This window comes from Ziziphus jujuba, chromosome 8 (assembly GCF_031755915.1).
Source record: "Ziziphus jujuba cultivar Dongzao chromosome 8, ASM3175591v1".
Classification (NCBI taxonomy): domain Eukaryota; kingdom Viridiplantae; phylum Streptophyta; class Magnoliopsida; order Rosales; family Rhamnaceae; genus Ziziphus; species Ziziphus jujuba.
In genome coordinates this window covers 4,524,785-4,546,928 of record NC_083386.1, presented here as the reverse complement: position 1 = coordinate 4,546,928, position 22,144 = coordinate 4,524,785, and the positions used below count along the sequence as shown (strand labels likewise).

At 33.6% G+C, this 22,144-nt stretch overlaps 3 protein-coding genes and 1 non-coding gene across 5 annotated transcripts; 2 read left to right on the top strand and 2 right to left on the bottom strand.

The window, feature by feature from the left end:
- Positions 1–387: 387 nt before the first annotated feature.
- TRNAN-GUU (transfer RNA asparagine (anticodon GUU)) lies at positions 388–461 on the top strand. Its single transcript has one exon. It is a non-coding gene; the product is annotated as a tRNA-Asn (tRNA).
- Positions 462–2,804: 2,343 nt separating this feature from the next.
- Positions 2,805–5,025, top strand: LOC107404950 (trihelix transcription factor ASIL2). The gene is made up of 2 exons (XM_048471031.2): positions 2,805–3,701; positions 4,346–5,025. The coding sequence occupies exons 1-2, from the start codon at positions 2,979–2,981 to the stop codon at positions 4,754–4,756; spliced, it is 1,134 nt and encodes a 377-aa protein (XP_048326988.2). The 5' UTR covers positions 2,805–2,978; the 3' UTR covers positions 4,757–5,025.
- A 1,061-nt stretch (positions 5,026–6,086) lies between these two features.
- LOC107404953 (protein MIZU-KUSSEI 1) lies at positions 6,087–7,185 on the bottom strand. The gene has a single exon (XM_016011963.4). It carries the CDS (start codon positions 6,947–6,949, stop codon positions 6,230–6,232), a length of 720 nt encoding a protein of 239 aa, XP_015867449.2. The 5' UTR covers positions 6,950–7,185; the 3' UTR covers positions 6,087–6,229.
- A 2,581-nt stretch (positions 7,186–9,766) lies between these two features.
- On the bottom strand, positions 9,767–15,649 carry LOC107404949 (protein LNK3). 2 transcript variants are annotated; one of them, XM_048469674.2, is made up of 7 exons: positions 15,400–15,649; positions 14,090–14,470; positions 13,371–13,644; positions 11,065–11,181; positions 10,820–10,968; positions 10,675–10,738; positions 10,281–10,467 (listed from the first exon to the last, which is right to left on the bottom strand). In XM_048469674.2, the coding sequence occupies exons 2-7, from the start codon at positions 14,458–14,460 to the stop codon at positions 10,423–10,425; spliced, it is 1,020 nt and encodes a 339-aa protein (XP_048325631.1). In that variant the 5' UTR covers positions 14,461–14,470; positions 15,400–15,649; the 3' UTR covers positions 10,281–10,422. The 2 variants fall into 2 exon arrangements, with proteins under 2 accessions (XP_048325630.1, XP_048325631.1); XM_048469673.1 differs by lacking the exon at positions 10,675–10,738 and having other exon boundaries at positions 9,767–10,467; positions 15,400–15,647.
- Positions 15,650–22,144: the final 6,495 nt, after the last annotated feature.

Here is a 22,144-nt window from a genome sequence, read left to right as displayed (position 1 = left end):
TCTAGGGAGATTAACAATGACGTTTTTATATTGACTTAAGAGTAACCAAAAACATTGGAACAACTTTCATATATATATTTTTTTTTCCTGGGTTTTTGGGGAGGAGGTGAGGGGGCCTCCGGCCACCTTATTAAGGATTATATATGGCTGCATTTATAAATATAATATTTTGGACATGATTGACTAGCAAAAGCTAGTTAATTTATGCAAATTGATACTGTTCTGAGCAACGTAAAGGCAGTCTACAAAAATAATATATCAATTACAAAAAACCACCACAAATTGTTGAATTGACGAATGAAAAATAAATAAATAAATAAAAATTTACTTTAAAAAAAAAAAAATCAACTATTGAGTGAATTATTAATTTAACCGACCTACGAACATGCTGGAATAGCTCAGTTGGTTAGAGCGTGTGGCTGTTAACCACAAGGTCGGAGGTTCAAGCCCTCCTTCTAGCGGTTATGTTGCACTTTTGAAGTTTGAAAATTTTCTCATCTAATATTTCTGTCTTTAAGTTAATTAGCGATTATTTTGCACTTCTAAACTTTGAAATTGTTCCCATCTAATGTTTCTGTCTTTAAGTTAATTAACAACCTGAGGGTGTATTTATTCCCCACCCAAAAAAAAAAAAAAAAAAAAACAATGACAAATACCATTGTCACAATGGAAAAGATACCAGTTTCAGAAGCTTTTGTCCAAAAGTGGCATGAACAGGAAATCAAGAGGAATTTGTTTCTTTTTCCTTGCTTTTCGTAGTTGCAATAAGGAATTGGGAAAAAAAAATTAAAAAAAATGCTAACTATATGCGAAATAAGAAACAAAAGATTCTGGGTAGCTGATAATGTTTGTAGAAAGTTTTTCCAAAGAGTAAAGACTTGTTTGATCAAAGCAAGAGGAGACAAAAACAAAACAACAAAAGGTTTAGAGGAAAAACAACTTTTTCAATGTTAAAGTAAATATATTGAAGGAGTAGTGGGGGGTTATGTGTGGTGATTAGAGACTCCAAATTGCAAAGCCTTCTAGTTGCTACTATTTAAACTCCAAATTTCCCTAAAGAAAAAAGAATAGTACTAATTCTTTCCCATTTAATCTAATATATGATGCTTTTTTGCTCACTTACTATAGTGGTATGGTACACCTTATCATTTGGTAATATCCTTATATAAAAAACAAAGTTTCAAAAAAAAAAAAATTTAAGTTAAAATATGCAATTTGGAGAGGTGTTGTGTTGTAATGGAAAATATACCACATTCTGAGGAGATTTAAAAGAAGTGGCATAAATAGGTAATTAACTAAGATTGGTTTTGGGGATTTTGAAATAAGGAAACGGGGTTGGAGCAAAATAGTGGTGAAATTTGGGGCAGGGAAGGAAACGATTCTACCCCACCCTCCTCTGTTTCTAATGGTCTTATGGTGAAATAAACTATATTTCCCTTGCTGTGACACTTTGTAACCACTAAATTAATTAAATGCAATATATATATATATGATTAGCTCTCAATCAATTTAATTAGCTATTTGATTTCAATGGGAGTAAAAATACAATGCCTTTTTTTATCCCAATAATCATGAAAACTACATGAATAAGTTATTGTGTATGAACTATTTTCTAAACATTTGTACATCTTCTAAAGTATCGTATACACATGTAAAAAAAGGGAAAAAAAAAAAACAAAAAGGTAAGATGCCAGAACCATTTAATAATATTTCTAGCATCTGTACAATATATATGAAACCATGAGATAGAAAGTGAAAAAAAAAAAAAGGTCCAAAAACAAGACAAAAGGAGTGAGCACATCAAAGCTATTGCTGAAAATATATAGAAGAGAGGGAGGAAAATAAAGAATGTTAAGAGTCTCCTGTTAACCGAGCTTGATGGTTTTGTTCCTCATACAACTTTTTTGGGTGGCTTAAAAGTGTAATCTTTTGTATAGCAAAAATGACTCGGCAAAACCTTCTTGAGTCGCTCAGTCTATGGTTCTTAATTGGTTGGCCAAAGACAGAATCAATATCTTCCAATTGAAAGAGAGTTTTTATATATATATATATATATATAGAAAGAGAGAGAGAGAGGGGAAAAAAAAAAAAAAAAAGACATAAAGACTCAAAATTCTCTTCTTAATCTAATAAGTTACTCAAGTGGGTCATGACTCCACCAAAAGGTTTTTCAAAAGGGCATAAAGGCAAAAAAGCTAAAAAGGAGGATCAAAAGGGCAAAATTACTAATAAGGAATTAAAAAGGAGGATCAAAAGGGCAAAATTACTAATAAGGAATTGAGTGAGTGAAAGCAAACAATACAAAGCAAAGTTAACAAACCAAAGCTCAATTGGGTATTGGTGGAAATAGTAGAAGTAGAAGAAGAAGACCATTACCAAGATGGTGAAATTGTGGTTTTTTTGGGGAGAGTGGGTGACAAACCCACGTGAGTGACCCACCAAGCACCACCATTCCACCACCTTGTTCATAGGTCCAGTGGATGTCTTGGTTGGCTTCATATCAACGCTAACAGCCAAAAAAACCCAACCACAACAATAAAACCAACATACCCGCAATCACAATAACACCACCTCCCCCCCTAAAAAGTGTCAATGAAAAAAAGTTGGGAGGTTAACATCATTAACTCATTTGACAAAAGTTGAACCCATTTTCTCTCATGGTTGCCCACTAATCCCAAAAATCCCCTTCTTCTTTTTAATTTTCCTTTCTCTCTAATATGCTAGTGGTTCAATCTCTCTCTTTCTCTTTCTCTTTCTCTTTCTCTCCACTTCACTTCTCCCTTTTTTTTTTTTTTTGTTGTTCCCCCACTAATGCTAGCCATTCTTTTTTTTTTTTCCTCTCTAAAATGCTAGTGGTTCTCTCTCACCCCACTCTTTACTCTTCCCTTTATGCTTTAGACTTTTCTTCTTTGGTGGGTTGTGTGTGGATGTTAGCAGCTTAAACAAAGGGTAAAACTTCAGCAATAATATGGGGAGCGATGGACAAAGAAACTAACCAAGAAAATCCCTCTCACCTTCCAAACAACATTACCACCACCACCACCATCACAACCACCACCGTCACAGCTAAGGAAGAGTCTCCGAGAAAACCTCTCGGCTCAAGCGGTGGCGGCGGTGGTACTAATAACATTGGTGGAAGTGGTGGTGGTGGTGGTGGTGGTGATAGGTTAAAGAGAGATGAGTGGAGTGAAGGAGCAGTATCAAGCCTTCTTGAAGCCTATGAGAAAAAATGGGTTCTTAGAAACAGGGCAAAGCTTAAAGGCCATGATTGGGAAGATGTTGCTCGATATGTTTCATCAAGGTCTAATTCAACAAAATCACCAAAGACTCAAACACAGTGCAAGAACAAGATCGAGTCCATGAAGAAAAGGTACCGATCAGAGTCTGCCACTGCCGATGCTTCTTCTTGGCCTCTATACCCTCGTCTTGATCTTTTGTTACGTGGAAATGGACCGTCCCCGGTGGCGTTGGCGGCTACGGCTGCTTCCGTAGTACCGCAGCCTCAAAATCCGGTACCGGCTGCTGTACTACCTGCTCCTCCTCCACAACCTCCGAACCCTCCATTGATGCTGTTGGAACCTTCGCCTTTGGTGCCTCATCAACCACCACCACCACCACAACCACCACTATCTTCTCTAGCTCCACCTCCTCATGGAGCCCAACAAAATTCCGATGGATCAAATGGTGTTGGAAGGACAAAGGTCAGTGTTTTATTGTTGACCTCCATAATCCTCCAACTTCTCTCTCTCTCTCTCTCTCTAGATATATATATATATATATATTCATTTTCTATTAAACTTTTTTAGTGTTTTTCCAACATATAAAAATAATAGCATTATGACAATACTTAAGCTATATTTCATCCCCTGATGATTTCAGAGATAACCCATTTCTCTGTTTTTCTTTTTACTTTTTTTTTTTTTTTTTAATTTTATCTGGAGAGAAAGATATCTGTTATGCTTTATAATATATATGATTATGTATATATTAACTCCACAGGACCAAGCCTAGAGGTTTCTAATTAATTACCTCGGTTGTGAAAATATACTCGAACTTGCTAATCCTATAAGAAGGTACTATTACTTTAGTAACTCCTTTTGTGATCCCAAAAAAAAAAAAAAAATGTGTAAGTTTTGCAAAAGCTTTCTAAACCTCGGCAATGAAAAGAAATCATTATATATCAAACACGTCACAAATAGTTAGCAGCAAGTTAGCTAGCTATCTCGAAAGAATACAGTGGCAAAGTCACTGTTTCTAAAGCTTAACATACCCTTACAACATCAATTTAATTGTTATAACTATAACATGATCAGTAAAATTCATGTTTGCAATGATATGTTACCAGGAAGATGGAGCTGGAATAAACTTATCGGACAATGGATCGGACAAAAACAATCCTCAAGTAATAGAGACAGATAGCAGCACACCGGCACTCTACAGCGAGAAGGAAAGGTTGAGAACCAAGAAAATGAAGATGAAAATGGAGAAGAAGAATGTGAAAAGGAGAAGGAAGGAACAGTATGGAGTGGCAGAGAGCATCCGATGGCTAGCCGAGGTGGTAGTGAAGTCGGAACAAGCAAGAATGGAGACAATGAGGGAGATAGAGAGGATGAGAGTGGAAGCTGAGGCTAAGAGAGGAGAGATGGACTTGAAGAGAACTGAGATCATTGCTAATACCCAGTTGGAGATTGCAAGGCTTTTTGCAGCTGGTGTTGGTAAAGGTGTTGATTCTTCACTCAGAATTGGAAGAAATTGATGATGATGATGAGGAAGACACTCTTTTTATGTATAGAATCCAATTTATATATGAAAAAAAAAGACACTGAGAAATGAAAAGGAGGACCTTTTACTTGGAGGGAAATGTGAGGGAGATTTTAGATTAACTTGTAAGATGGGTAATTAATAAGTAGTTTAAATTAAGTAAACTATATATATATATATATATTGAAGGTCAAATAACATCCCTGTCTATCCAACTCATTGTAACGTTCTCTTTGATCAAGCAAAGTCAGTGTTAATTTTACACGTACAGAAGATTATACTTATTATATATTCATAGTGCATGGAATATATATATATATATATATATATTGAAGACCAAATCATGTTTATAAAACTTTTTTGTTCTTTCAAAGTTGTAAAATGGTGCTCTATAATTACAAATTTACAGCACAGCAAAAAAAATAAAAATAAAAAAATATTCTCCTTTTTGACCAAGTGACAAATGAGAACTAAAGAATTTTGAAAAAAAGTTAATCTGACCCATTTTATAAATTAAATATATATCTGTATGTGTACATGTATTTCAGCCGACAAGATCATATTTGATGGTAAAGGAAGTCTTAAATTAGATAAGAACATCGAAAAACAAAGAATTAGCAAGTATTATTTCGAAGTCAAAAGTACTAGACCTAGTTTTTACTCTGTTTTCAAGTTATCTTCAAATATCAACTGTAAAGTACATATATTAGTTTAGCTTAAAACTAAAAAGTCTTAACTCTAACGTTTCTAGACAAATTATTATAGGCAATTCAATGAAATCTTATTTGCTGGAAATCCCTATTCCTTAGCCACTGTTTAAGAAGCTTTCACTTTCAGGTCTTGTATTCTTCTTAATTGTGTTTAATAAAGACAAGTCAAAAGTTCTATGAAACCTTTTTTTTTTTTTTTTAATTTATTTTCCTTTGTTCTTTTCTGGTTCTTGAATTCTTTTTTTCTAGATGGCTTGGGAAAGTAATAGAAATAATTTGGTTTATTTGGTTTATTTGAATTGTGAATTCTCTTCTACAATTGTCCTACTCAAAGGGATAGGGAGGAACTAGTTCAAGCCAGGCCCATATTTACAAGTCAAAGCCCTAAAAAAACCTTACAAATTTCCTCTTCTTTCCCTTTTTTTTTCCCCCCATCCAAACAAATATTAGCCATTGAAAAGAAAAAATGCTTTAAGAGGAAATTTTGGAGATTGTTTTCTTTCTTTATGAATTTCAAGATTTATGAAAGACAAAATACAGAATTGAAAATCTAAACTTCACAATCTTTAGAATTAAGAAGTTAATTACTCTTAACATTTCTGGCTCTCAAAAAGACCAAATTATACAGTCTTTTTTTTTTTTTTTTTTCTTCCCTATACATGCACAATGAGAAAAAGTGAAAAAACCATTACAGTGGATAACTCTTCTCTTTCCATCCAAATCCCAATTTTCTTTTTTCCCAAGAAACAAACATTAACTCAAATCCTAACAAAGAATATGCTAAGTTCAGGTCCTCCATTTCCATCAGGATTTATCATGTAATAAGTCTCAGAATCCTTAGACCCTACAACACATTCAAACTGTGCCCTCATATAAGTAAGCTCGCCGTTGGATTGATCAATGGATTCGATCGGAAGAACTCCGGCACCCATGGAAACGGCATGAAGCAGCTGCATAACAGCCAAATCATCATCAGTAGGTTCTCTCCGGACGCCATAGCCGGATTTCCTTCCATTGCAATACAATGTCCAAATAGGCTCGTCAACAATCTTGGTCTTATCCGATGGATGTTTCTCACACTCCAAAGCTATCCTCACAAGCCCCATTGACATGTCCTGGAGGAGTTTTCCCGTCGGAATTGCGAGCTCCAGAACAAGAACAGGGACGCAACGAGAGCTTTCTTGGATTGCAAAGTTCACTCTAGCCTTCCGGTACCCGAAAATTGTTCCGGTCATTTTAGTCCCGCCGTGGATGTGTCCGTCGTTGATTCGGGTTCCGTTGATCGAAACTGGTATTTTACATGATGGTGTGATTATTGGAAATGACCGGAAAACAGAGCGGACTCGCCGGAAAATCTTCTTTGATTTTGATGGATTTTTTGTTGCATGTGCTGGTTGGAGAGATATGAGAGGCCTGGCCGGAGAACGATGATGATTATGATCAGATGGTGGTGGTAATGGTGGTTGTGGAACCGCCATTGAAGAGGTTTGTGAAGCTTGAAGGATGACTGAAGGATATATATATATATATATATATATATATGAATCAGATGGAGATGCAGCAGAGAGGATGAATATTTATGAACAAGTTTTAATAGTTGTGGATAGCACGTTGAGGGAATGTTGGTTTTTTTTCATGTATTTAAAAAAATACTTGGAAATTGGAGTTTTCTTCTTTTTCTTTTTTTTTCGTTTTTTTTTACCTTTTTTTTTTCAATTTTTCAATGTTTTTTTCTTGTTTAGAGAGAAGTGGATTATGGTTAAGCTTTAGTTTAGAAGTTATAGCTATAAATGGACAAATAAAGTAGTGGTTAGCTTTAGTTGCGGCTTTGCTCTCTGTAAATCTTTTCTCAACAGTATGCTTTGAAGGGATTTTAAGGCTTTTTCGTTGCCTTGCATACCGGATTGGAAAGCATATGTACATCATACATGCATATACATATACACATGTATATATATATATATATATAGTGAAATATTCTCCTGCAACATATTAAAGGACATTTAGTGTCAAGATATCTTAGATTCTGTCTCCCAGGAAAACAGAACTATGTACATCAAATAGACAAACAAACACACATGTGGCCAACAGGTTTGGGACAAAATATATATATATATATATGTATACATGCATGCTTAGATACATAAATACATCCATAACATCGATGGAGAAATCAGAAAGGGTATTGATTCTCCTATACATACTTGTGCAAGTATATTCCATCTAATCTGTTAAAATATATCACTAAGTAGATGAGAATATGGTACATGTGCTTCAATCTCATAACAATATCTAGTTATTATCCATTATAAGATAATAGGTGGGATTAGCTATTATGAAAATGTTATTTAAAAGAATAATAATTAGTAATTAAACAAGATTTTAATTTTGGAAACTAAAAACAGAGTAATTTTGGCTATCACACCATGAATTTCTAATTTTCAAACTTAAGCGGTCCTCTGTTTTAAATTTAATGCAATTTGACATTTCTATTTCTTCAATCATCAAAATACACATAATAATTTAGTGTGAAATAAAACATAGACAATATTATTAGAGGCAGTTTATTATCTGACTTGATAATTTAAAATAGAAATACATATTGATGGATATCAATATAGTAGAAATCCGACAGTATTTATCATGAAGTACTCATCTGTATTGTTGTATAGCCTATAAAATAAAATTAAAAATTAAAAAAAAAAAAACAAATATAATAGTATATATATGTTTCCTAGTTTAAGACAAATAATTCAACAAGATATATGTATTTATAAATATATCAGGTTGTTTAATTAAATCATTTTTTTACTATAAAAAAGCCATTACTTTTTGAATAGATTAATGAATTAATGAAACAAGCTTGACAATAATCTCTTTTAGAATATCATGTCAACTTTGCAATTTTTTTTTTTTTTCTAGGAATAGGTGTTTGTGAATATTGTTTATATTTTTGTTTTTATCTTGTCCAAGTGCATAGCATTTATATCAATTGGATATAGATTTTAATGTCCCAATAGTTTTAAAATCAGGTATGTATATATATTATATATTGTATTTGATTTGACACCTGCACTTTGAAGATGTGAAATATTAAAAAAATAATAATAAATAAATAAATAACCAATAAGCAGTCCTCCACCAAAGTTGACTTGTGGATGCGAATTATAACTTGTTTATTATCTAGTCAAACAATTTGATTGGTGTGGAGAATTAAATTTTATATATATCCCTTTGGATTTAATTATTTGCAGAAAGAAAGACACAAATTGTTCTTGTTTCTCATTTCTAAAATTTATAAGCTAAAACCAATTTTTTTAACTAAAACGTAAGAATCAATAGTGTTCCTTAATTTATTATTATTTATGAAATTTATTTAATAGTACTCACTTAAAAATTGAATTTACACGTGTCTCTCTGACTTTGCATGCGTTTTCCTTTTATATTTTTTTTTTCATTTTCTTTCACTCAACTCTATTAAAAGTTTTTTTTTTTTTTTAATTTCAATTCCTTAATTATTATTATTATTTTTCTTGTCAACATTGATTCCCTCGTTTTTCAAAAGAAATGGACATCGAAAGTAAACCAAAAGTAGACTTAAAATCACTATGACCTCACTCAATTCCAATATTTCGATATATATTACAAGTAGAAAAGGAAAAATATATTCAATTGTAAATCCAAATTAAAAAAGAATGAGAAAAAGTTGACATGTAACTTTACCCTTTTTCTTTTTTTTTCTCTTTTCTATTTTTTTTTTTTCCCTTCCTTTTTTCCCTGGAATCTCTTTTGATGGCATATCACAAACTTTCCATTTCAAAACCCGTTTATGGAGAAGCAATACAAAAATATGAAAATAAAGTTGAACCAAGATTCCAAATTATAAAACTTTGGGTTTGTGTTCAGTTTTACAAGCTTATGATAGGGTATGGGACTTTGCACTTCTTCATAAAATCTGAAGCCCCATTCCAATCAATTGGACATGAACTCCAATTTTGGACCAAAAAATATGGGCCCCAATCAAGTAGTTTTGGTAAGTGATGGGACCATGAAGAACCATCGTCCGCATAGCACCTTAGATGCTCACCTTAGATGCTTCCAAGGTACCAAGAAGACTGTAAATTTATATATTTACCAAAAAAAATTAAAAAAGAGACCGAAATTTATAAATCCTCTGCAACTGGAAATATGATGCAAATCGATTCAAATCAACCTTCAAAACCACTTTTGCAAGCAAACTCCAAACAGGTATGCAAAGCATGTTTGCTTGCCGTTTTCAGTCCTATAAGTTTCAATTATCTGAATAATACAAAATATTAATATAGCAACAAAAATGAACAGTATACAGAGAATATGTTCCATTTCCTCCTACATATTTTATAGAACATATATGAAATTGCTAATGCTAACTTCCCTTAACATGAAAAACTATATCTGTCAAAAAGTTCTTCAATCATCACGATCATTTACAGGCAGATCAAAACTGAACAGAACGTATAGATCAAGTAGTTAAAACTGAACAGAACGAGATGGAGCAAGTAGTTAAGCCTTTGGTCGTGTGTATGATTAAAAGGGTATATACAGAATGAAAATATTTAGAAGGCAACTGTTGTGTCACTCTTCTAATGGCCTTTTCAAAAATCCCATTTACCCAGCTATGGACCCAAAATCCAGTACAGAAGACTTGTTATTTTCTGCAACTTTTATTGAGAAACCAGTTTCCATGTTCACCATTGTGTATTGATCCTGCTGCCGGCCAAGGACAGGAACTTCAGCATCCTTTGGTTGAGCTAGGTGAGAATTTGAATGATGGACTTGCGACTTGTAGGGCTTGCAATCCAGTGGCTCCATTGATCCCATGATTTTGTTATCGGAGCTTGACGATGCAGTAAGAGAGAGATCTTGTACAGGAAAATCTAACTTATTGAACATGAGGTTTGCAATGGCTCTGTCAATAGTGTTGGTCTCCGATTCTTTGGTTTTCTTTGTCCCAGACCTGCATATGATACTTATAGTCATCAGGATAATGGGGTTGCCTGTACAACCAGGACGAGTACAAGGACACAGAAGAAAATAAGGCAAACTTTCCATACAAAATCTAATATGATATAACAAGGTTCCTAAGCTTCCTCGGTAACTCTTCCACACATAATAAAGATTCAACCATACAATCTGGCTCCAATTGCCTAAGAAACAGCCTCACCTTGTGCGGTGCATGCTCATGCTTAAAAGATTCTGACTTGCTTATACAGAATCGTGGGGATAACCTAAAGGTTAGTTTAGTTTGCAGTAATAAGCCAAAAAAACCATCACAAAAAAGGCAAAATAAGGAACAGCTAAAAATATACCTTGTCGTTTCTGCATGAGCTGTCCATGAAGAGGGAATTTCCGTTTTGAGGTCTTCATCCTGGCTATGTGCTGTGCTATGTTGTTGTTTCGAGCTCTTTGCAAGGCGGTATAAAGAATCTCGAACGCAAATGCGTGTCGTTTCTGTTAACTGTTAATTTGACATCAAAGAAGATAATGTTAAGAGAACAGCCCATGCCTTGTGGTACTCTAGTGTTTCAACTCTCTCTCGCTGCATATAAGTTACCTGTGTCATCACCGTTTTGAGTTCTTGCAGAACAGATTCTTCAACTGATTTATCCCCATTGATATGTCCATTCATGCTGTTCTGCCCAGAAGGGACCAAGACTTTTTTCGGCAGTGCCTTAAACAAAAATTATCTTGATTAGATAACCTTGTAAATCCAACAACACATATTTTAAGTCATTGATAATAATAAAAAAATAAAAGACACTAATGGCATAGATCCTAAAATTGATTGAAAATGAATATAAATAGAGGAGCTAAGGAACAACAATGTTTCAATCCTGTATCACCTCTCTCTTCTTCCCCCTTCCTCTCTCTCTATCCTCTCCCCATCTCTCCCTCAAAAGCACAAATACACATAGCAACTCTCATACATACAATAATGGTGAGATATAAAACGTAAAAACAATCTTCACTGAAAAGAAATCATGACAAAACATCATTCCTTGACAGAACTGCTGGAAAGTAGTAACATCTTTATTTCTTGTCACTAATCGGTTTCTTATGGTAAGTGTCCTTATGTGTAAGCTTTATATGGATGTCAGCACCTAACAATTTAAGCTTTTTGGATCGATAGTAGATCAACACACTATCGGAACCATCTGGTCTGGTGTTAAAATCCTGATTTTGGGTCTAAGGGTGACTTGAGTGATGTGATAGAGTGTAAGGAATAGCTAGAAAATGAAGCAGATATCACATAATATGATGGAAAAACAAAACAAGTAAAAATAAAAAATAAAATTCTTTGCTAACAAATATGTAGGAAAAATTTTTTTTGGTCTGCCTTATGTTTTACATTGTTTTTAAAAAGAAACAGAGAAGAAAGTGTCGGAAATGAACAGCCGGAGGAGGAAAAGTAAAAACATTGAAAGGTACAAACCATTAAAACTTCTAAAAGATAGAATGGCATGGTCCTGTTCTATAAACTATTGCCAAAGGAGGAAAGGTAAAAGATAGGTAAATAAAAATATCAATGCAAAAACGAACAGCCACCAAGTAAAGACTCAGATGCTCTGCTAGAATTAAAGTCCTGTAAGCATGAAAGCTTTATGCTTCCGCTATAACTAATGACGCTTGGACTCTTCATTTAGCCTCAAAATTACAACATACTGATATTGTTGCAGGATCTTCCCCTATATGGAATAGTATTCTTATTTCCAACAGCAGTTGCAAAGGAATTAAAATCAAACCACTGAGACCAAATGCTTACAATAAAATGATGGAATAAGCCCATTCAATGCATTCAAGAGTGTTTACTAACAAGATACCATAGATTATTACCAAAAGAAAACACCAACATTATAAATAGTCAATGGACAAAAAGTCAGTTGTAACTCTAATCATTGATCATGTTAATCAATAGAATTGCAGACGTTTAGCAGTGACTAGACAGGGCAATGGCGGAAGAATATCAGATGAAATAAACAGTTGACACTAACCAAACAACGTCAAGCCCAATCATGCAAAATAAGCATTAATAGAACAAAAATGCTGCAAGTGTCCTGGCAATTTAACCAACCCAAATAAAGTATCAATGCTCTCTTGGGTTTCAGCATGATCTATAAAAAGGACTAATTCGTTGATGCAGATAGTTCAAAACGTACGACAACTCTCAGAATTTCAAATATTAAATGGAACCTATCTTAATATGTCAAAGAATAAAATAGTGTATTTCCAAGATTTATGCTAGCCTGGATATTAGTTTGAAAATATAACAGAGCAAAATTGCCAAATATGAATAAAACTATGCTCCATGTTGAAGGTATGAGAATGAACTCCATAATAATTGACCCTGAAGAGGCGATTCAGATAAATAGCAAGGTTTGAAACAAGTAGAAGATCTTTATTTATGAAATAATGCAAGTACCATTCTTCTAGTTCTAGTCATTTAAGTTTCAGGCTCTGTCGTTAAGAAAATCATCCACAGTACATGATATCCATGTTAGATTTGAACCATATAATTTAACCGTATACAGCAAGAAGGTTCGAGCTTTTAGGTTCAACTACTTTTTGCGATGACCTGAAGGGTTTCTCAGAAACTGTGACTAAACACAAGCAGAATAAAACAGTTCTACAACCCCCTATGACAGAACCCAGAAGTCGGAACTTCTACTTTGGTACATAGCTACAGGAAACAGTACCCTATATTCAAATAGCAACGCTCACTTTCACCAGATTAGCCAACCCAAACAGTAAACGACAACAGTTAATCTTCCTATTGGTCGACCATGCCCCCCTCAGCTTTGGCATCTATGATGCTACTTAATAAATCCACACTTACAATCTAAATAGAATGGAATATCTCACCTTCATTTGTGGGCAATCTTTTCGGTTTGAATTGGTTGCATTGATCTCTGAGGCATTGGGATCTTCTTTCTCCAAACCCACTGAGGGAGAGAAGGCATGTGTTTTCAGATACCTTGAGCTTCCTGCGCTGTGTACACTGCTTGTAAAACTTTGTGAATCCAAATTCATCTCTTTCTCAAGATCATCACATTCCATCATGTCACATGGGGATTCAGGAGAGTAAAATGATTCATTTGGATTTTCAGCTCCCGGAAGATCTTCAAGTAAAGAATTCCTGCATTAAGGGAAACCAGCGCGGGTGAAATATGTAAACAAGAATAAAGGAGTAGTTTGATTGGAAAATAAAGACTTAAGCATCTAGAGGAAGCATGGGCATCCTATGGATATTGAAATGCTCTATTGCATCATTCTCTCTCTAATGAATGAAGAGCTATACTGCACATAAATGAGAGAATATAATTTTATTTCTTAAAATAGGGATCCACAAAGAAAATGGAAGCCCTATGAACAGATGACAGTATAATATCAATTCAGATTCTTGATTTTGATAGCTGAATACTATATTGATGAATGAGAAAAAAACAATGGAGCAGTTGAGTTTCCATTAGATTTCCTAAGATGCCATACATGATCATCACAACTTAGACAACTAAGAAATTCTACATGATTTCCTACAGGAATTAAACAAAGTATTTTAATTCCAGAAGTTACGCTTGTACAAGAAAATGTCATCCATCTGATCAAGTCCAGCAAGGTCGTCAAGCTGATAATCAGGCCGGTTGCATGAAAATATGTTCCGCTGACGAGATTCATCAGACAGTCCTCCACATCCGCTTGAACTACTAGACTGGTATTTATCATGAGTAGAATCTTCCATCTCAACTTGATCACATAAACCAATACCATTGAAGCTGGTATCTTCTCTAGTGAATTTATGATCAAAATCTATGCATTTGTTAGGCGATGGAAAGCTTTCAGGTGGACATATTCCCCATGTTGACCAACTATCAGGTGAAGGAAGCCTATCCGATAATCCCCTATCCTTTGGGACAACAAGATCATCCGTGCCACTCCCAAAGTACCAATCCATGATATTTAATCTGAATGAAAGAACAAAAATGTCATGAAAGTGTACAAAGTGAAAAATCTATCTTCAAAGAATCATAAATATGACCATTTTTCAGCAAGAAATAAAAAAGGCCATTTGAAGTTCTATAATTCTCTATCATGTTGATCTTCTTGTAACGAAACGTTCATGTAACTTGGGTCTTGAACTTTGAAGGGTAACCAAGTGTGATTTTCTATTTTTCTTATACAAAGAAAAGAAAATAGAAAGGTTTTCTTTTGTATTACTCAAGTTTTCTGAGCAGGTTGCTAGTTTTCCTGGTTACTTTTTCATTTTGAAACATTTCAAGAATTGAACTCTGTTTTTGAATTGGAATATTTAGGTCGGTTGCTGGAGAAAAATAATAATAATGAGAAAATACACTTGAACCATGTATCTAGTATCTACAGAAAGTTCAAATCTACAGCTCAAGGATCCGATTCATAGAATAATATAAACCATAAGCAACACATGTTCATCCCTTTTTTATGATTTTTTTAAGGCAATAAACAGCAAAATCATCAATTTATTTACTTTCGTCTTTTCTTTTTTTTTTTTTTTTTTGGTGGGAATATTTAGATGAACTTGGTTACTACCAATCAGCTAACCATTCAGAGCAGAACCAGTTTGATTGGAGTTCTAAGATTTATCATCTTCATTTTGAAATTTCAAAATATTAGCTTTATCTTCTCTACCAAACCAAGAAAGATTCAAACCCAAACCAGGAGAGAACAACAACACTGAGTCAGATCAATCCTAGCCCATTAAAATCACAGATACTCGAAACAACACATTTTTTTTCTCAAAAAAAAACAACAAATTTAATATAAAAATCACATCTTTCATATTTTCTCTGGTCATAAAACAATAAATCAAACAAGAAATCACCCTGAAGAACCCCAAGAAAGAAAATAAAGATAATACCTTGTGATAAATTATTTCAGAAAATGAGTCAGACCGAATTCCTGATTCAGACAAAAACACCTTTCCGGCTGAAGAAATGAGATATAAATGATTGAAAACTCTGATGGGTTGTCTTTCAGTTTGAAGGGCTAGCAGTTTTTTCAAGCTATAAAATGAAAATGAGAAAAAAGAAATAAACAGAGGCGGCTGTTGTTTGAGCACAAACAGGTTTTTCAAGTTCCTACAGTTTAGTTTCACAAAATGTAAATATATTTTTATATTTATATATTATAGTCAACTTGTAGTAGGAGGAAAGATACTCACAGAGAGAGAGAGAGAGAAAGAGATATGGTGATGAATTTTTGTGGCTGAGAAGCCAAGAGGAGAGACTAGTGGCTGAGAGTCCCCCATCTAAAACTGCAACCCTATTGGCACACATGTCCGAATCTGGCCCCACCATAAGCAAATCGTGGTCGATGAGAGAGTTTGGATTGTGGTGGACTGACCCAGAGAGTTTGTATTCAGAAACAATTTTTTTTTTATTTTCCCAAAACACCCCTCCACTCACCCTCCCTCACATGCAGCTTAACTACGTGTCCTATTTGGTCTTTATGAGGTGACACGTTGTCCACCTGAAACGCTTTGACAACCGCTAATTTACTTTGCCGTGGACGACACGTGTCGAGAATCTCTTGGGGTAGGAGACACGTGGTGGTGAAATAAGGGATTGGAGGACAGCAAATGTAAAGGGTAGATTTGAAAAAATGAAATGAAAATAAAAAGGCATGGATTGGTTGTCACCTGGAGGGGGTGAGAGATGTAGAAGGGTAAAGATAAGGTGTGGTGTAATACTAGGTACAAGGATTATATGGTCCACACGATTTTGATGGTGCAAGTTGGGGGATTGGTGGGTCCCATTCATGCATTGGGATCCTTAATCTATTGTCTGATTGTCTTGTCCATCAACTCTGCCTTTATAAAAAACTGCTTTGCCAGCAATGTCCAATGAATCACGAATAAGTAAAGCTTAAGCAAGTATTTATCCCCATTAAAAAACAAAAAAGGCCTTAAAGCAAGTCAGCAATGTTCATCAGCTTCAGCTCAATCCAAATTGAGCAGTGTTATAAGTGATAATATATGTTTTATATCATATTTTCAATATAATAACTAGTATTTGCTTTCTAGTTTTTTTTTTTACAGGTTTTTTTTTATAACTTTTTTTAACATTATAAAATATTCAAAATTCATCTTCTATATAATTTGAATTTATATATGGTATAAATAAAAATACTCAATTATCAAAATTAACTATTTTCATTTTTTTTATAACTTATGATAATATTAATTTGTAAAAAAAAATTATAATAATATTGTAAGCTGATTTATTAGTTACCAAAAATTTTAAAAATGTTACATTTGTTGGTTACATTCAAATGAAGTTTTACATAATTATGTTATACAGTTAAGTTGTAGTCTTGGTTTGTCCACATATCAATAAATTCTGATTGACTTGAATAATTGTTATTTCGTACTATAGATAGAAAAAAAAAATGAAAAATTTATTTCTAACAATCACATGATTTGGAAAAAAAAAAAAAACCAAGTAAAATTTAATAAGACAAATAGAATTGACTTGAAATAAAATTTCAACCCACATAAATCACAACACTAGGAACATCATCTTTCGCCAAAAACACTAAGAACATCATCCATTTTCGTGTACCTTTTCTTATTGTTTCCTTCGTATCTATCTTCATGTACTATTTTTAAATCCAAACCTAATAAACTTTATATCACATCACCATTTGTTAAAAGTATAAATAATGGCACGTCATCAAATAATATAGAAATTAAATTCATCAATATCAACTGTCAAAATCACATAATAATTTTATTTTTACACATATGCCTTTGGTTTTAAAATTGTTGCCCTCTATTGTCCTTTTCTTCCCACTCCAAACTTCCTTAAGCAAACCAAGTTTATGTAATGGATTTGTTTGATGAAGTGGGGATTAAAGTCATTTCCCATCCCTAACAAAAGAGAGAATACCCAAATCTTTCATCTTTATCCACATTAATCTCTTGATAAGTCAACTTTAAAAATTTGTGTAGTATTGACTTTTTCTTTTTCTTGTTAGTGAACTTATATATTCTCATCTAAACTATGTCGATGGTCGTTATAATTTATATTTTCTTTTACAAACACACATCTTGAATTGAACCTAAAACTTGATTTCGAAATGAGACAAAATCCACAAGTAAATTGTTCACTAAAAGACTAAACATGATCACATTCTTATTCTAATTTTTCCATATTCCATATATTTCCTATTATATCCTATAAACAAATTAATCTCAATTTTGCACGTTTTCATCGAGTAACCTTTAATGGATAACTCTTCTGTTAAATAAATTAATAATTGTGGACTTACCATAATTAATTACTCATTTACAGGATCTATTTATGTCATTAATGGGACTGTCTTATTTTATTATTTTATAGTATGGCCCTTGATCACACATTCTCTATAAGACTCCAGTTGGCCCATTGGACTGGAGGGCCAACTCTCTTTATAAGCCCATTGACTTATCCATATTTTTCTAGTATTATTACATTATTAAATTATTAGTATTTTGTGTGTGTTAAAATTAATGGGTAAGTGTGACTTGCAGAGACTATAAAAGGTTTAGGGCAAGCAAACAAATATATGCCATACGGTATTTTAGTATTAGGATTTTCAGAGATCAGAGAGTGGTTTGAGAGTAGTGTATCCATAGGCACAACTTTACATTATTTTCTATTTTGCAGGATTAAAAATTTAATTTATCAATGGCTGCATTTGGAGGTTAGTAATTTATGATTTATGGAATTTATTATGTATGTTTAGATCCACAATTTCTAACAATTGGTATCAGAGCGTGTGGTTAATATGCATAATAAATTTCGTTGTGATTTGTCTCATGACTATGTTTCGAATATTACAGTATGCGTACTAACGTTGACTATGTTTCGAATATTACAGTATGCGTATTGATTTTCTGTATGATCAAATATATTTTTCTTAATTTTATTTTCCCTTCCTGCATACATGGTTTTGTGAAGCTATTATCTTATTGACAAAGAAACTTAATATATGCCCGACTTTTGTTTTTTGACTTGATCTGAATATTACGGGATTGTGTTTTCTGTATCGAATGGAATATTTTGGAACCCCAATTATGTATTGAAACACCTAATTTTTCCTTAAAAAAAAATAAAAAAATCTAGAAACCCTTGGCCGTATGTCATTCTCACATTGGTGTTTAAAATTTTTGGGTCTTTGGGTCAAATTGATCTGGGGAAAAAGTTTCCTAAGAAGACATGAATCAAGAGGCACCATATTGCCCGAAAAGTGCCTAGAATTTTATGGAATTTCATGCGTGTTTGTTTTGAGTTTTGGCCGAATATAATCTTGAGTTTGGGTGTTTGTTTTAAGCTCTCCTTTAGCCAAATTGATCCCTTAAAATTGTTGTCCACACCGAAAGGAGAAAAATGGCGTCGGTATTGTAGAAAACGGTGACTGGACTTGTGTTTTATAGGCGGGTTTGTCAAGCGGGTCGGACGACCCATTAACCAGTAAACCGCGTCGACCTGGGACCCAGCTGAGGGAAGGAGAAAGCTGACGTCAGCAGCTGAAATTTCAAAATATATATATATATATATATATATATATATATATATATATTGTTTTATTTATTTGTTTGTATGCTTATTTATTTATCTATTGTTCAATATTATTAAAAAAAAATTATTTATTTAGTTGTTTAATTATTCTATTCCAATTTGCTTGAATTAAAATTAAATATATATGTTTGGAATTGGAACAATTTAGCTTTCCCTAAAAAGGCTTTGTGTCTAGTTGGTATAATAGTGTGAAATTTTAGGTACTCACCTGTTGTGAGACTTATTTTGTCTGCATTATGTGTACCAATGTAATGTATGTTGGCATAGTGGATGGGATATTTTATACTTACCAATTTCATGAAATTGCCAATATGTTATTTTCTCCCACTTATTAATCAGGGTCTATACTTGTCGGTGGTTTTAGTTGCTTTGTATGACGCCTGGAATGACAGTGGAAGTTAATTAAATGCCATATACCGCAGGTTCTGAGTTGCCCTGTTAGTGATTCAGTTCAATGCATTTGATTGTGGTTATTTGGTTGACTGTCCCTGGCCTGCGAAAGGGTATCTTTAGTGCTATAAAGACCCTAGCGATATTGATATTTTATGTTTTGTGTTGAGGGACTGGAAAATAATTATTCTTTTATATATATATATATTAAATGCTTTATTGTGTTTACTATTTTCACAGTTAGTAGCACCCCGAATGTTCTACCTATGACTGTCATGATGTAGGAAACTTTATGAGGATTGGAGGCATTCTAATAAGTGCTGTATGATGATGATAGAGAATTATATGGACGAATCAATTTATGCAAGTATTCAAAAGGTGGAAACTACGAAGGAACTTCTTGAAGAGATGGGAAAGAAATTTATCAAGTTTGATATGAATGAGAAGCATCATTATTTGGACCTTTTGAATAATACTAAATATGATGGAATTAAAGGAGTAAAGGACCACATTCTGTTACTTTCTTCTTATTATAATAAGTTAAAGGACCTTAAGATGGACATTGGAGAGGAGTTCTTGACCTATTCGATAATGAAGAGTCTTCCATCTCAGTTTGATAATATAAGGTCTAGTTTGAATACTAAGAAAGAAGAATGTAGTTTGGAGGAATTAACTGCTCTTCTTGTAAAAGAAGAAAATGATATTAAGCTAAGTAGGTCAAGATCTATTGCTATAGTTTAACATCAGGTAGATAAGTCCAAGAGGATTTTCCAAAAGAAGGGACAAGGATTTAAGCCTGGACAAGGATTTATGCCTGGACAAGGATTTAAGCCCAACAAGAAGAAGTTTTCTGGTATGAAGCCAAAAGGACCTAGGGATGGAGCTCATCACATAGAGGAAAGGAAAGTCTACTTCAATGGAAAGTGTGACTACTGCAATAAAGTTGGACACAAGAAGATAGATTATTTTCATTTGAAGGGAAAGCAAGAAAAGAAAAGGGATGATAAAGCAAAAGAGGCCAACCAATCTTAAGCAGCATGTTTATATGGGAGATAACAAGAGTGAAGGTGGATATCATGGGAACAATCAAGTTGAAACTTGCCACTAGATATGTTTTAGAGTTACAAAAAGTTTCATATGTACCCTCAATTAGGAGGAATTTGTTATCTATTTCACTTTTGGATAGTTAAGGTTTTAGTTTTTTGTTTAGGAATAATAAAGTTGAAATGTATAAGGATGATAAAGTTGTTGGTTTTGGAACTATATGTGGCAATTTATATAGACTTGATTTATTTAATAATAGTCTTAATTATTCTGTTAATTCTATTGTTGCCCCTATTATTGCTTCTAAACGTCCAAAGTTAATGATAATTCCTCAATGTTATGGCATAAGCGTTTGGGACATATTTCTAGGCACAGAATGGAAAGATTAGTGAAGGATGGAATACTTCCCAACCTTGATTTTTCGGACTTGTCAACTTGTGTTGAATGTGTGAAAGGGAAATCAACTTCTAAGGTTAAAAATGATAAGATAGCAAGGTGTAGAGATGTTTTAGAATTAATTCATACTGCCATTTGTGGACCTTTTACATCAATTGCTTTGGATGGTTATAGGTATTTTATTACCTTCATTGATGATTTTTCTCGTTATGGACATGTTGAGCTTATCCGTGGGAAGTCAGATTCTTTAGTTGCTTTTAAAGAATTTAAGGTAAAGATGGAGCTTCAAAAGAACAAGATAAAGTCTATAAGGTCTGATAGAGGTGGTAAATTTTATGGCAAATATGATAAGACTGGACGGAACCCAGGGCCATTCGCAATTTATTTAAGTGAGTGTGGCATTGATATGCAATATACAATGTCTGTTACACCTCAGCGGAATGGCATAGCTAAGAGGAGAAATGGCACTTTGTTGAACATGGTACGATCTATGTTGGCAAATTCTAGCTTGCCAGATTACTTGTGGGGAGAGGTTTTAAGGACGGCTGCTTATATTTTGAATCAAGTTCCAAGTAAATCCATTCCTAAGACTCCTTTTGAGTTGTGGTCAGGAAGAAAGCCTAATTTGCATCTTTTTCGAGTTTGGGATTGCAAAGCTGAAGTAAGAATTTATAATCCCCAAATTAAGAAGTTGGATCCTAAAACTATAAATGGGTATTTTGTTGGCTATTGTATAGGATCTAGGGGTTCAAGATTCTTTTGTCTATCTCACACCACGAGAATTGTTGAATCAGACAGGGATATTTATTTTGAAGATGATTTTGGGTTTAATGATAGTAATGGTCCAAGGGAGCCTCAATTTAAAGAAAAAAATGTATTCATTTCTAGTGTTGTAATTCCTGATAGAGATATTATTAATCCAATAGTTGATGAACCAGTGGTTGATCAGGATGAAACCATCATTAAGGAGCAGAATATCCCAGCTATTGTAGATGCTGATGTGCCTTTGAGAAGGTCACAAAGGACTAGGTGGTCAGCTATTCCTGATGACTATGAGGTTTACTTGCAGGAGCATGATTTTGACATAAGTGATGATTCAGATCTAGTTACTTATGAGGAAGCCATAAGCAGTTCGCACTCAAATTTTTGGTTGGATGCAAAGGAAGATAAAATGAAATCCATGGCATCAAATGGTGTTTGGGATTTGATTGA